Consider the following 14,989-nt stretch of genomic DNA (forward strand, 5'->3'; position numbering starts at 1 on the left):
ATTTCCAAGGCAATGGCGTTTGAAGCAGACGATTTTTGCTCGCAGCGGAGATGGGCTTTTCGGGTTGGCCGGAGCGGGTCACGTGAATGGTGTGACGTCGCCGTGTCGTCTGCTGCATGATGCCGCTCAGGCAATTTTTTAAAAAAAGTTACGTCCTTGTATGGGACAAAACTTATCGCATATTATTCTAAAATGTTTCATTATTATGTCAAAAATGATTTCCATTCCGCACATCCCCACAAAACTGAAGAAACAACGATTTTCTCACGTTCTCCATGCATTTCTGACCGCAGTTGGAACCTCCGGGCGTTCGCCGCTAGTCGCCGAGAGACGGCGTTCTTGATTGCGCTACTCTGCTCCGAAGGAGCTATATAGTGCTCTAGCGGCGACCACAGAGCAGCATGGGCCGTGGTTTGAAAGGGCACAGTAACTTGAGGAAGTTGCTGTGACGACTGTGTGGACTAAATATCACTCTAGTTTTAGTCAGTCTATCTCGTGAGCGTTCGTAATTCGGCAGTAATGCGTGGCCGTCGCGACCATACGAGGCAGACTCGCGAGAGCGTCTGCTACGGGCTGTGGATGACCGTGAGCTCGACTGTGGCCATCGCAGGAACGCTGTTCAGCGCTCAGCGGGCGTGCCTGGTTCCGATCTCTCTTGTTCTGGAGCTGGTGGCCGGCGTCTGGCTTCGATGGACCAGGAGAGCCGAGTCGCCGGCAGGACCGCTGACGGCGACGCACGCCAAGGTGACCAACACGGGATCTATGCTCTGGAGGCGTCTCATCCTGAGATGGATCGTCAAAAGCAATCGTTGGATGTTGTGATATTGAAATAGATCGTTATGATCTATTTCAATTACGTGAGGTTTTGACCCCCTCCACTATTTCCATTTTAGCCGAGTGAACGCTGGAAAGGAGGCGATCCGTCTCCTCTCTTGCTTTCTCTCCAACACTCTGCTAAATTGGGATGAGTGGGGGGCTTTGCGGGAGGACCCAGCAGCCATAGACAAGCCAACTTTTCGCCAGGGGTGTCGGAAACCGGCCGAGGTCCGAGGTCCGACCAGGTTCGACTTTTTCGACCTTTAAATGGTAAGTTCGACGAACCTTGTATTGAGGTTCGACTCGTGTGCGCATGCGCGACAGGCTGGCAGTTGGCTTCGGATTGGATCGTGATGGCCAAGGGATGAATTAAGGGCAGCCCTGATTGGTTATTTCAGTTCATACAGTACGAAACATTAAGTTATTAACTTCTTCAGTGATCAGAATTGGTTTCTTTTAATTGCAATTGTTTATAAAATAAAATAAGCCATTGCATAACAAAAATAAAAAAAAAAAATTCTCCAAACCTAGACATGCTTGTATCAAGGTCTGGCCACACTGTCCACAGTCGAATCGGTCGAATCTGGTGAAAAGTTCGAAGGTTTGTCGAACCGGCTCGACCCAGTCGAACCCCGAAAGTTTGGCCTAAAAATCTGGTTGTGTTGCGACACCCCTACTTATAGCCTTTTGCTTGGAGCGCACTTACTTCTATGAATGTTCTTAGGATGTCATAACATTTTGGGGTGACCTGTGGATGCATAGGGCATCACCGGAACGTTAGAACATAAAAAATCTTGAAGCACTCCACCCTCGGTCACTTAGGCGTCGCACAACCAGTGCGCTCTTGTCGTGATTAGACTCAGAACTGCTGTCGGAATCGCTCCTGTCGTCGACAAAAGGCTTCGAAAACTCACTATCCTCACCAGACGTCCCGTCATCATAGCTATCGAAGAGGATATGTATGATTTTATCTACAGAAAGGCCACACCATACACTGGACGCTGCCATCTTCTGCAAGCAGGCAGCGATCGAGCAGGAAAGACAACACACAAAAGAACAAGCTCAAACAAACGCAGCGAACAGAATGACCCTCGCCATCTGTTGGCAACGTATCTAACTATACTACCCGAAGTCTACATAGCGCACAATCTATGAATAGCTCTTCGAAACAGAAATTTATGCACCCCTGCAAATCACCGGCTTTGGCAATATGGCCCCTGACGGCTCGCCCGGCGATTCACCGGCTTTGGTAGCAAATGGGTTAAAGGTTGCATTTTTACCGGTTTTTAGCCCCTGCGATTATAAGCAGCTGCAATTGTGGAAACCAGCCTTTATATATAGCAACTTTGTTTTCCGAAAACAGCCGTTTACAGGGAGGTGCAACTTACGCAATGGTGGAACTTATAGACCGAAAACTACGGTACAGTCATGTCTCAATAATATATGGACGCCTCTGTTCCCCAGCAAACTTTTTCCATAGTGCAAGTCATCCATAATAAGAAATCAGCACATGACGGCCCTTACCAAAAATATGGGTGCGAGCATAGGTGCCTTTCGCATAACCCAATTGAGCAATTCGAGAAGTGGGGAAAGAGGAACTCGGATCAGGACCCTCTTTTCTATCTCCTGGATGTCGCTTTGTCCCCCAAAATTTGTACAAGAGCGGCATGCTTATTCTCTCTCCCGCCCATGTCTTCCCCAAGCGGGAGAGAGAAGTATTTGTATTTACCCAATTTTTCTCTAAAATAGCTGTCCGTAGTTCAAACTGCGGGTTCCCATATTAACGGGGCAAAATTGCAAGGTGAAAGGTCGGTCGCCCCCCCCACCCCCACAGGTCTGCCTGGCAATCACCTTCATGATCTGGTGATAGTCAGAGAAACGCATTGGCTTGAAAGGGGAAACAAGGTTTTTGGGATTGTTTTTAGGCTAGATGGCACAAGCTACCGCCCGTTACAAAGGGTACAGCCGTTATCATCCATCCATCTATCGGGGTCTCGAAACCCCGGCCCGCAGAAGTCTTTCGGCCAGCCCGTGGGTGGCTGCGGTCCTTCCAATGAAGCCCAGCCCGCAGCCTGCTTTCAGCAGATCCGCTGCTACCGGCACAGAAATAAGCGCGCGTAAAGAAATGGCAATGCAACGCACACTAACTGCGTGAACAGAGATACCAGAAAAAGAAGAAAAAAACTGCCTACCGTAAGGCGTGTTCTCTCATCGTATTATTTGTTGGACATTGTCATCATATCAACATCATCATTCCTAGTTTCTTGTTTCATATCTGTGTAACTATGTACATTAAATTATTTTGTGTTTCCATGTATATAGTGCTTAGTGTCCTGTGTCAAATCTATGCGGAACGCAAGTTCGTCTGCTTCTTTTGCAGGGGTTGTGGTGATGTCGGAACACCGAGCTCTGATTGGTTCTGAATGAAGGATAGTGGGTAGACCTCAAAGCAAGTAGCCTCGAGGTCTGCCCACTATCCTTCAATCAGAGCCAATCAGGGCTCGGCGTTCTGACGTCACCGCAACCCCTGCCCAAGGAGCAGACAAACTTACGCTCCGCATTGAATATTGTCAGCATGGGTTCTATTAGTCTCTTTAGTCTTCTGCTCTGTTGAAACATGCCAAAGTCCCTATGTGCTTTGATTTATGCCTGCTGAGTTTACTGGGTCCCATTTATTCTGTAACGTCATAATTAGCTAAATATTAGATTTCAAAATAAAGTGGATGTTTCACCATATATATCCCTTTTTTTCATTTTTACTCTAACTTTCAATTTTGTATTTACGTGCTTATCTAATATTATTAATTAAGTTTTTTTTTCATTTATATCTTACATATTTTCCGGCCCTCGAGACAGTCCTTGATCCGGCCCCTTAGCCCAAAAGTTTCGAGAACCCTGCTCTAGGTCAAAGGAAACGAACATGCAACCTGTCGCAGGGTCCCTCTCCGCTGGTGCGTGCCGTGGGCCTGCTGGCTGCAAGCGTGCTCTTCTTCCACGTCCTGGCAGTGCTGTTTGGGGCACCCCTGCTCGAGTGAGGCCCTTTGACTTTCTTTCGTTGTGAGAGCGACACGAGCCTATAGGTCAGTGGCAGGTGAGAAGCACTGCCGCATTTTCGGTGCAGCTGTCCAGGTCGTGCGGCTCTGCGACTTGGGCAGCACGTCTCCAAGTGGGAGATCCTCCCGGGCATGCCATCGCTACAGCACTGTTGCGGTTAGCATCCTATCCCTCCGAATCCAGGGGAAGCCTTTGAAAGTGACTGCTGAAATCATCTCGGTGACGTGTTGCGCTACCATTTACCACAGAACTGTCTGAGGTGGTGGAAGCAAGGACGTAAGCGGCCATAGGGAGGACCTCCTAAGCTACCAGGGCTGCTGCCGCCCTCCGTCGGTCGTTGCACCAGCTGGAGGGTGTGCGGTTAGCAGACGGATGCCGTAGGTGAAAAAAAGCAGTTATTGTTTTTATACTTTTTACTGGGGTAAGTTCGTTCTTTGAAAGTTTGATACGATGCTTCCACCACCTTGAAACACCTCTGTGGTAAATCGTGGTGCAATGTGTTATTAGGCCGATTTATGCGGTCACTTTAAAGATTTCGCTCGGATTTGGGGACATGCGCTGTACGTGAGAAGTGGTCCCGATGTCACAGAAGCCGGCAAGTCATCCCGGGGAGTGCTCGAAATTTAATGCAGACGCCGCCTGCGGAGATCAGTCGCAAGTGCGCATGCACCGCGCGGTGAGGAGGAAAGCGGGCGGAAACGCTCGCAGACGACCGACACCTTCGCCGCCTTGTCGCAAGTAGTATTGCAAACGCGGCCTGTAAACTACGCGACCCTGGTCGAGCAGTTGGAAACTCTGTAATGTAGACTCTCTGTGCCGTCCTGCTGAATGTCGCAGTCCTTGCAGCTGGTGCTAGAAGCCCCGGTAAAAGGTATGAGCGAACGGGAGGGTCGCTTTCAATGCTGCGTCCCAATTCCTGGCTGCCGAAGTTTCCGTGGACTGTCGAGTTGGAGAACCGCCAGTAGCAGATCTGGCGTTTGCCACGTCCACCACCGCCGTTGGTAGACCGCCAGGACCACGGCTGGCGATGTCATCGGGGTGCACATCGACCAACCTTTTTCTAGGACGTGGTAAACACGCTGGTCGGAGACACGTTTTACACATCGTACCACTACCGCGGTGTGTCTCAACGTCAAATCGCTGTACGGCTGGACTTGAGCGTTTTTGGCATTTGTCGTTTATTGCGTGGAAAATTACCTAGGGGGCACTTCTTGGGGTGCCTTGTTTGCATTGTGTATTGTACGTAACAATTTATTCATTCTTTGTTTTTTTTTATATAAATAGAGCATTGCTGGGGTCGTTAAGTCTCTTCTTTTGCATCGCCAATAACCCTTGTACCCAAGAAAAACGAAAAAAAGTTTGTTTTGATTTTCCACAGATCATTTGATATAGGTCGTCAGACAAAGCTTTTTTCATTCCCCATGCCTAGAGTTGCACAATGTCGTCAATGAAACGGAGGATGCGCAGTATTTTCCAGGGAGTTGTACGTGTTCCTTTAATAGCGCGAAGAGCGTGAGCATTCCTGACAACATTTGATCTATATAAACGCAACAAGCTTCTCGACTAGAAAAATTTACCGGCTGATTCTGAAATGTTATAAATATTGACTCAGTTCTTTTTTTTAGATACAACAGTAGCGAAGGCCTCGATTGACAGCCAGCAGAAGGTGAAAATGGCTGCATCCTGCACAAGTTTTTCTTAAGCAAGCATGCAAATGCCCGTTCTCCCCTCCGCCAGAATCTCTTCATTAGTGGACTGATAGTGGAGCTCGAGAAAAAAGCAACAATTCCCTCCTGCTAAATAAAAATCGCAGATGACTCATGCAAGTTGTGGTTGATCGTGTCCCGTGCAGATAACCCTTAACTTACTGCCATCCAGCCCCAACAATTTGGACGTTTTAACGATCTCGATGTTGGCTGGGGCACAAGTGCGGTGCTTGGAACACCTATCCAACCGGTGTATTTAATGCATCCTAAAAAGTGGTCCCTCGATTTCCGCTTGACGACATCGTAGAAACGTCGCGTCGTCTCCGGCCGCAATTCCGGCGGGCAGCGGCGGTGGACGTGGCAGGTGCACATTCTGCTACAGGCCGCTCTCCAAATTGACGATCCACGGAAACTTTGGCAGCCGGCAGTTGGGCCACGACAACGACAGCGACACCTGCACATGCTTTCGGGGTTTTTTTACAGTGGAGCTGTTAAGGGCTAGTTTCCTCAGGATCGTGTCCAGTACCAAACAAATGTCGACACCCATGGCCGACTCAACACTCTGGTTGCTGCCGTCGCTCATAGATGGCGGTAGCTGTCCAGAGTGTTGTTTGCCGGTTGTCTGCTTGCCGCCGTCGCTCGTAGATCGCGGTAGCATTTCTTCGGAGGAAGAAGAGCGGGAACGGAATGAGCGGCGATGTGCACAGCAGCGCGAATGATTTCGCAACCGCCGCAAGGCTGCTATCGCCTAAAGTTACACTGCATCGAGTGCTTCAGATTCCCCTCGCGCAAGAAGAGCAGATCGCTTGCCTGGGAAGCCACCGCCGAGAACAAAAGCTACAGCTCCACTGCTCTTCCTTCTTCACCAGAGTGGAAAGGCTGAAAGGTTTTTCTTCACTTTTACGCCCAGCTGCCAAGATTGCAACATCTGACAGCGTGACACCCTAGTTTTCGTGATGTTTGTTGCCAGTTCGGAACCACTTTCGATGCATGGGCGGAATAGGACGCCGGACGCACCTGTCGGAGATATGCTGCGGGCACTGCACTGCGAGCCAAGACGACGGACTGCAACCCGTAATCTTAATTTATCGGCCTCGTTTCTTTGGCAGGGAGGTGGAGGAGACGCTCTGCTTTGGGGTGCACATGACGGTCCTGACGGTGCTACCCCTGGTGCTGTGTGTTGGGCGCACCACCGTGGCGGCACTGCACAAGACGCTGCTCGACCACAGGTGCCTGTCCGTTTGAAAAAAATCCTCTTCCGTCTGCCGGACTGACTCCCGACGTCGCATGCTTTGGTGCTGGGTTTAAAAGGAAACGGGCAACCTCTATTGCTGTGCCTTGAATGCCATTCAACCTGCGAAGTAGGTGCTATGAGAATACTTGTTGTAATCTACCGAGAGATAGCCATCTTAAAATTGAAAGCAAGAGGGGGGCGAAAATATGGAGTAGGTTAACTTTCTGTGTGCGATAAAAAGAGTTCAAAAGTGCTAGTTTTAGATTTTGTGACCTGCGAAACTTGTGACCGCAGGTGGAGCCACGAACCAAGTTCGACTGTCAATCCCAGTTGGCAATGTTCGCTTATCTCCCTCCGTGGCTAAGTAACCCCATTTCTGCCGAGGTGACCATTGACCATGGCCACTGCAACTACTAGAAGTGGGCAAATCATGCCAAAAATATGGGTGGGTTATCTTCCGGGGATGGGGCATTTCCCGGGATATTGTGGTAGGTACTTTTTTTTTGGTCCCCACAAAGGCCAATATGATAGCAGTGCTTTTTTGCCGGGCAGAAAATCCTTTCCTAGTTTCCTCCTTTCTCTCCCAAAGAAAATGGGTTTGAGAGTTAATCTCTGCATAGAAGAGGAAAAGGAGTTTCATCCTTTCTGCTTGTGGGCTTTAAAAATACACTGAGCTAGAAACAGCAACTTTATTTTAAGCACCTGAATAGGGCATGTTAGAAAATAAGCTTTCTCCAAGGAAGAAATATTTTAGCACAATATCTATGTTGCGAGACTTACTTTGAGTTGGGAGCGATTCCAAAATATGCTTCTGTTTTGTGACATGGACCTAGGAATAGAAGGATGTTGGGAACCACCCGGATGAGTATCGTGACAAAAATATTGTGCCAAAAAGATTTTTGGGGGAAGTTCATTTTGTGCCCTTGTAAATAGTGTTTTAGCAAAACTCTTAGCAGACACTTAGCAGATTTTGTGCCCTTGTCAGTGCCCCTTAACAAGTATTACTAGAACCCGACAGGAAAAGTTTCAACTTCAGTTGTGCATCTGCTTAATGTTCCCATGTCCCTGACCACTGTCATCATCCGGGCACCTGGAATGAGACGGTCTTCCACCCACAGGGGCTGCGAGTCTCGTCTAGAGTCGCTGCAGCGCCTGGGCGCTCTCGGGGCCCTGGCGGGAGCCTGGCTGGGCTGCGTCACCCTCCCGCTGGATTGGGACCGTCCCTGGCAGCGGTGGCCCATACCGTGCCTGCTGGGGGCCAGTCTGGCCAGGACAGGGACGCTGATGGTCGCCTGCTTCCTGGGAAGCTCACGGGCACTGCCCTGAGACGGGGCTCGCCGAGGATGCTCCTAGTGCCAAGACAGTTCTCGCCAACTCTGCTCCAGTAGCTTCTCTGGCAACTCTGCGATTCTACAGTGTTGCCAACTGGTAGCCATTGCAACTCTGTAATGTCAAAGTGTTTCCAGCTGGTGGCCACCGCACTGTCCTCACCGACTCTACCGCAATGACTCTCCTTGCAAATCTGTAATGCCAGTCTGGTAGAACTGTTCCCACCGGCTCTAGCCTGGTAACTCTGCTGGCAACCCTGTAATGCCAGTGTTGCCAATTGGTGGCCACCACAACCGTTCCCATCGACCCTAGTGCAGTAACTTTGCCGGCAGCCCTGTAATGCCACATTGTTGCCAACTGGTGGCAAATGGAAACGCGCTCTTCATTTAGACAAGACCAAGTTGCCGACAAGGTACCCTTGCATCAGCGAGCAGCATTGGTCGAGCGCGAGCACCTAACAGAGACGCTGTCGGGTAATGGGTCTCGTGGAACTAAGGAGATGGTTGGAAATTGACTGTTCAATCTCAAAACTCCAGTGCGACCACCTTCAAGCATCTCGGCTTGGACATTCACAAGCTTTTGTGTTGTTCTTGTATGCTTTAGGTGGTTGAGCTAGGCTGCACTTAGCTAGGACCTAATAACGCCGATTCCAATCAACCCCTCCTAGATCCCAGGGCCCTAGTGCTGAATCTTCTACATTAGCTGCTTGGGCACAAGGCATTGATTGGACACGAGTGTCGGCAGCGTTCAGCGTGGACTTGCGTTTAGTTTAGAAGATCCAGCGCTATGTGTGCTTGGGCAACACCTTTAGGAGGTTTGCCCCAGTACGCATTGGCACCACTGCCTCTCTCTGTATACTACTCATTCCATCGTGCCAATCAACATATCGACCCCTCATGGAGCCACTAGATGAAAGTAGTAGCAAAGCTAGGTGCACAGTTCCATTACTGCCAATACCAAGTTTGGTGGCAGCCCTCGCCATGAAAGGCTCTACCTAGGCAATGCATGTTGACTCCGCTAACCAAAGGACTTGCAGTGTTCTGTCCTCTAGTCCAAAGGGGTTAGAAGAAAACAACTGGGCATGTGCGACCTTGGTTCGCTCCCGACCTGTCGGAGGTCATCGTCACAGAGATTAAAGCTGGTCTTCGGTCATCACATTCCATGTGTATTCTCTTACTTTGTCATGTGCCGCGTTGGCCCGACAAAATGTGCAAGAGTTTTTCACAGCATATAAATGCTGAAACATTACCGGAAAGGAACTTTGGCGATGAATGTAGAATCTAAAAGCCTTGGCCCAATACAACACCTTATTTAAAAGTTAGAACCAATTTTATATAGTAGTAAATTTTATGAATAACCGAATAAAAGGCCAGCGCCCTTTGTTGGCAGCAGGCATAAGCCAGTTAGTGAACATTGCAGTTCATAGACGGCACAAACTGCCATTTCTATGCGTCATGGTTTTCGTGCAGATACCCTCCAGCAACAATAAACGCTGGCGTCATGCACAGCGATCTGATCAGTTTGAGTAATTTAGGAACATGTTTTAGAGCAGACAAAGGCTCAATTTCTAGCAGTAAAACATTTTTAGAGCACAAGCACGTGCTTCATTTCATTAATTCCAATGAAATACTGCAGCAAGATTGGTATTGACCTATCTAGCTAAAAGACAGTGCTTCTTTACACCCCTACTTCTGTGCAACCACTTGTTAGCATCCATTGCAAAGCATAACCGAATTACCAGATTTAATTATGCACATCAATGGCATTTTATGATGATGCAAATTCAGCACATGAACGATAAATATGCCGAAAAAATCAACCTAATTAACTTGAGATCATTTGTTTTATTCCACTCCTAAAGTTAATTTGATTTCAATTCAAACGTCATTAACTGTGCCCCCGTACACGTAAAACCCTATTTAAAGTCATAATTAAAAGTAATATGTATTGCAGTGCAGCTACACATAATCAAGGTTATTCATCAACTCTTCTCCTATACCCAAGTCACCAAAGCGTCCTTCCTTGAATCTTGCATTCGAAAAAAGAAACATGACCAACGACACGCACCACTCGTTAGGAAATGCAGCCTTATTTTAAAAATTTTAGTGCACGGCAGCCACATTCACAAGTTCCATTTTCTTAAAATACCCAAGGTGCGTTTTCATCCTGCTGCGGCAGAGCAACACATGCGGAATTGTGACGAGTATTTTGCGAGTGTAGCTTCTCCGCAGTGCACGGCAACAAGCAGAATTAACGAAGCTACTATCCTGCCCAAACTGACTGCAAACAAGATATATTGCAGAAGTTCTAAGTACCACACCACGTTGTGGTACAGCGTCGTACGGTACATACATTGTTCTAAGCAGAACCCGAAAGTTTTGAAAATTTGTACAAGTTTACCGCAACGATCCGGCAGTGCACAGGCATTTACGAGCCTTTAAAGCCATATAAATAAGTAAATGGTAAAGTGTGATTAATCTTTTCACAAAGGTATCTTTAGATGGTGGCATTTGTCTACTCAAATTTTGTGAATGTAGGTTTGTTAAAAAAAATATGCAAGGAAATAAAAATAGAAGCAGACCGTCTGGTTGGCAGCGCTACTCACAGATTGACGAAAAACTTGAACCACCGTGTCATGTAGCCGGCAGTCGTTTGCTACCTTTCATTCAGGCATTCATAAAACCTCTTCTAGCTTTTGATTCAGGTAACACATTCAACTCAAAAAGTGTAACGTCCTAGCTTCCACTAAAATATCGGTGTTTTGTGATGCACTGTTCATTCGTCTGCCACAAAAAAAAAAAAAAAGATGCCCAGCATTTCCTTGGGGCAGATCTGACAGAAACTTGTAAATATATCAGCTTGAACTTTTGAATTATACTTGAAAATAACTACAAAGGAACTGAAAAACGTTTAAGAGTTGAACATTAACCGACAGAAACATTTGGATGCTTGTGATCCCTAGTGTATCAACAGTAGATCACAATAAAAAAAAGAAGTATTTATTGTAGACTACTTTTCTGAACCTGCGTAAAGCTGAACACAGTCCGGTAATTCTCGAAGCAGCTCCTTCACTGGAGCGAGTCCATCACCAACACTGTTCACAGGCATGTGGTTTGTGGGTCTTGTAGCATGGGCTGGAATGTCCCTCCCTTTTTCTGCAGAATTAACTCAAAAAAAGCCTTAAAAACCGTCCTCTTTTCTCAGCAAATAATGCACAATGAAAACATGACCCGGGTACGGTGCCTGAAACGCATCTTCAACCGGCGTGTTCGGCGTCCTGTACTGCCCACACATCGAAATTGTTCCCGAAGTGGCAACAAATTCTGTAACGGGAAGCTGCCCCCTCACGCTGACGGATGTCGCAACCCCCCCCCCCTAGCGGTTAGTCGGAGTTCCAACAAAAAAGAGGAGCAAACGCAAGCGTCGTCACTACGACCCAATTCCTGGTTGCCGAAGCTTCCGTGGGCCGTCAAGGTGGAGGGCAACCTACATCAGAACAGGTGTACGCTGCTCGTACCTCTGCCACCACCAGGATCACAGCGGAAACAAGATGACCTGAGAGCACCATTGGAGATACATTCTATGCACCGTAACTTGGGCGACCCGTATTGGAATTAGGGACGACATGATGACATCGAGTCTCTCTCTGGGACAACAGCCACTTCATCCCTGGGATGACATTGGGTCCATCTACGGGACGACATCGGGCCTATTTGTGGGACAACAGCAGGTCTGTCCCGAGGACGACACTGAGTCCATCCGATGGACAATGGCAGGTCTAACCCTGGTACACCATCGAGTCTATCCCTAGGACGACGGGGCATATCCCTGGGAGGGCGGTGGGTCTGTCTCTGGGACATCACATCTGTCCCTGAGACAACACTGGGACATTGGATCTTTTTTTGGAACAAAACTGAGTCTGCCCCTGGGACATCAGGTTCGTTCCCAGGACAACACAGGCTTCATATCTGGAACATTGGGTCGGTCCCTGGGACAACGTCAAGTCTATCCTTGGGACACCATAGGACCCATCCCTGGGATGGCATGGGTAGACCTATCCTTGGGAGGGTGGCGGGTCGTTAGGCCCCTGTGATGGAGGCCTGGAGGGCTGTGTCTTGGGCTTGGGCACTTTTGCCAGGATGGGCGGTAGCTCCTTCTTCTCGTCCAGGTTGCGCCAGGTGTCGTACAGGCCCAGTACCTGGCGTGTGATGTCCAGGATCTTCTCCATGTCCACGCACAGGTCGGCAAACCAATGCTTGCAGTCCCGCTGCAGGATTACGCATGCCACGTGTAGGCAGGCCAGGGCGATCTGGTGTGGGGGGTGCAGCAGGCACACATCTGTGCGCAGGCTGTCGTTCACCACCTGCGCAGGTGGATGAACCGATCAACACGGCCCGACGCTCGGAGCACGAACAAGCAATTGCCGGTTTTTACTGCGTTTCTTTTTAAAATGAACCACTGCAACAGAAACTACTAAAGTTGGTGATAGGTTAAGAGTCCAGGGGAAGCTCCCCCCAGCTCTTTCCAGTTTAGAAGAGCAAATGCTGGACAGGAAGTTGCCTCCTCTCCAATATTCACTCTGCTGAAGTAGGAAGGGGAGCTTCTTCTGGACTCTTAACCTGCCACCAACCTTATGTGGCAGAAAGCTGCTATTTAGGGCAGTAACTAAAGTTACTAGATCAACTCAGTTGTGGGACTCCTGTGGAGAAGCGAATCCCCTCTACCCTTGGAGGCTGCCACCCTTAAAGCCCCTTGACGTTTTGTATTTCAAGAAGCTTCAAGTGCGCCAGTGCATGAGGCCCATGCCTCGTGCAACCCTTGGAGACTTATGGAGGAAGAGCACTTGCTTGTGGCACGAGTTTCGCATGGTAGCATAACAATGGTTGCCACTACGTGTAAGAAACGGAAAGCGGTAATCCTAACAAGGGGCCTTAGCCACCAGTTTTCTGAAGTGCCATCTAGAGGTTGTGCTTCGAAATAGTTACTCTTGGGACCTCTGCAGCAATGCATCATCCTGATGCTATATTTCAAAACCTGTGCATTCTATGGAGTTAACATAACCGTCTCCAAAACCATGGCACTTATTATGATGGGAGGCGAACCTTTGGGGGAGGGGGTACTGCATGTAGAAGCAGCGCCTATGGACAGTTTCGTAACTGAGTTGATCTAGTAACGCTGGCGATAACCTAAGGGGTAAAGTTTGGTTTTTATCAATATTGTATCTTAAGGTGTGTTGCAAGATAAAAAAACAGTTCCCCCCCCCCCCCCCCCCCCCCTTTCTTCTCGGAGCTCTCTGCTCACAGTGTACTCATACTCATTACTCTATTTTCTTATTGGATGTACTAAAAGTATAAAACACGGGGATGGACAAGGCAACAAATACTTCACAATGTGTTTTCTGTCCCCGTGTTTACACTTTCAGTAACGTCTATAGGTGTTTGTAAACATGGGTTCCAGACTGGTGCCCCATGCGTGCAAGCACATGCGCATGCGCATGGAGGTAGCTTTGGCAGGCTTGCACTTGCACGTGCTTGCTCACACGAGCAAGAACATGGCGGCATCCAGGTGCCTTGTTTGCAATCGTCCATAGGGTGTATTCACATGACGTTAATCCGACATTTTGTTTAATCTGAGCATGATGAGAAGCGTCTGTGCATCACGTATTTGAGGGTGTCATGTGAATCCTTAGGATGCTCGCCTTCGGCACGCACAAGACGGCTCATAACAAAATGGTAAAGGAAATTACGTCAGTGAATGCGTCCTATATACAGCGTTCAAGTTTGTCTGCTGTTTGCGCTCCTCGTGCATGCGTTTACACACCAAATTCGCCCACATGCTTTTGTCCCCCCCCCCCCCCCCCCCCCCTCTTCCCCCTCTCTCCGGTTTTGAAACACTTGCTCGCCGTATGCACCCACGATCGCTCAAGCGCGCTCTGCAGACGTAGTACCTTCCAGGCCATGGATAGCAGCTGGTCTTCGTGCCCGATGTCGTGCACGTACTGGACCAGCGGCCGGTACGGGTGGTACAGCACCAGGCAGCAGTCCATCATCTCGAGCAGGTAGAACTCGCACTCGAGCACGTGGTTGATGCGGTACGGGAACTCCTGCGGGTACACGTGGGCGAACTTGTTCTTCACCACCGTCTGGCAGGTGGACACCAGCCGACTGTTGGAGATCACGCCGAACTCTTCCACTTTGGACGCCAGAAAGATGCAGGTAGGCGCCATGAGCAACGGGTCCACGCAGCGGAGCGAGTTGCGCACGTAGAAGCGCTTGAAGTACACCGTGGCCGTGGCGATGACCTGCTGCTTGACCTTCAGCTGCTCCCCCAGTGCTTGCATGAGGTTCGCGAAGAAGATCATGAGCTTCTGGTACTCTTCTTCGGTCAGGGTCTGGAGGTCTCCGTGCCGCTCACGCAGAAGGTCTTGCCGGTCCAGCAGCCACTGTTGGTACTGCGAGCTCTGCCAGAAGTTGCCCGCCATCTTCCACCGGGCCCTCGGTTAATCTGTGGACCGACCTAGGTTCGCCCTTAATTGGGTGATTGATACGCCTGATCGGTGGTCACTCGCTCGAAAGAGCAATCCGTCACCGAGAGCATGTCAACGACGCCGGTAATAAAACACCACACACAACGAACCGGATAGCATTGGATTGCACTGGATTGAGATGACATGCTCAACCTTTTAAACTTTTGAACCGTTAAACTACGACCGAATCAGTTATATGGTGACGCACAGGATTCTAAAAATGCACATCAGTAATTTGACGTGTCGGATAAAATAATAAAATAAAATAAACCTGATTGTTTTAATTACGTAAAGAAAAAGAACCAAGAAGACGGGAAAGAGAGG

The 14,989-nt window shown here is 48.9% G+C and overlaps 2 protein-coding genes across 2 annotated transcripts; one reads left to right on the forward strand and one right to left on the reverse strand.

Annotated features, from left to right (window-relative positions):
• The first annotated feature begins 391 nt into the window (after positions 1 to 391).
• On the forward strand, positions 392 to 9,296 carry LOC8030638 (phosphatidylinositol-glycan biosynthesis class F protein). Its single transcript, XM_029971538.3, has 4 exons — positions 392 to 744; positions 3,753 to 3,847; positions 6,686 to 6,805; positions 7,929 to 9,296. Exons 1-4 carry the CDS (start codon positions 520 to 522, stop codon positions 8,134 to 8,136), a joined length of 648 nt encoding a protein of 215 aa, XP_029827398.2. The 5' UTR covers positions 392 to 519; the 3' UTR covers positions 8,137 to 9,296.
• A 671-nt stretch (positions 9,297 to 9,967) lies between these two features.
• Positions 9,968 to 14,807, reverse strand: LOC8038830 (cyclin-C). The gene is made up of 2 exons (XM_002412910.5): positions 14,087 to 14,807; positions 9,968 to 12,502 (listed from the first exon to the last, which is right to left on the reverse strand). The coding sequence occupies exons 1-2, from the start codon at positions 14,618 to 14,620 to the stop codon at positions 12,194 to 12,196; spliced, it is 843 nt and encodes a 280-aa protein (XP_002412955.2). The 5' UTR covers positions 14,621 to 14,807; the 3' UTR covers positions 9,968 to 12,193.
• Between the last annotated feature and the right edge of the window lie 182 nt (positions 14,808 to 14,989).

The sequence above is a fragment of the Ixodes scapularis genome, unplaced genomic scaffold, assembly GCF_016920785.2.
Source record: "Ixodes scapularis isolate PalLabHiFi unplaced genomic scaffold, ASM1692078v2 PGA_scaffold10__122_contigs__length_95168666, whole genome shotgun sequence".
In the NCBI taxonomy this organism is placed as follows: Eukaryota; Metazoa; Arthropoda; class Arachnida; order Ixodida; family Ixodidae; genus Ixodes; species Ixodes scapularis.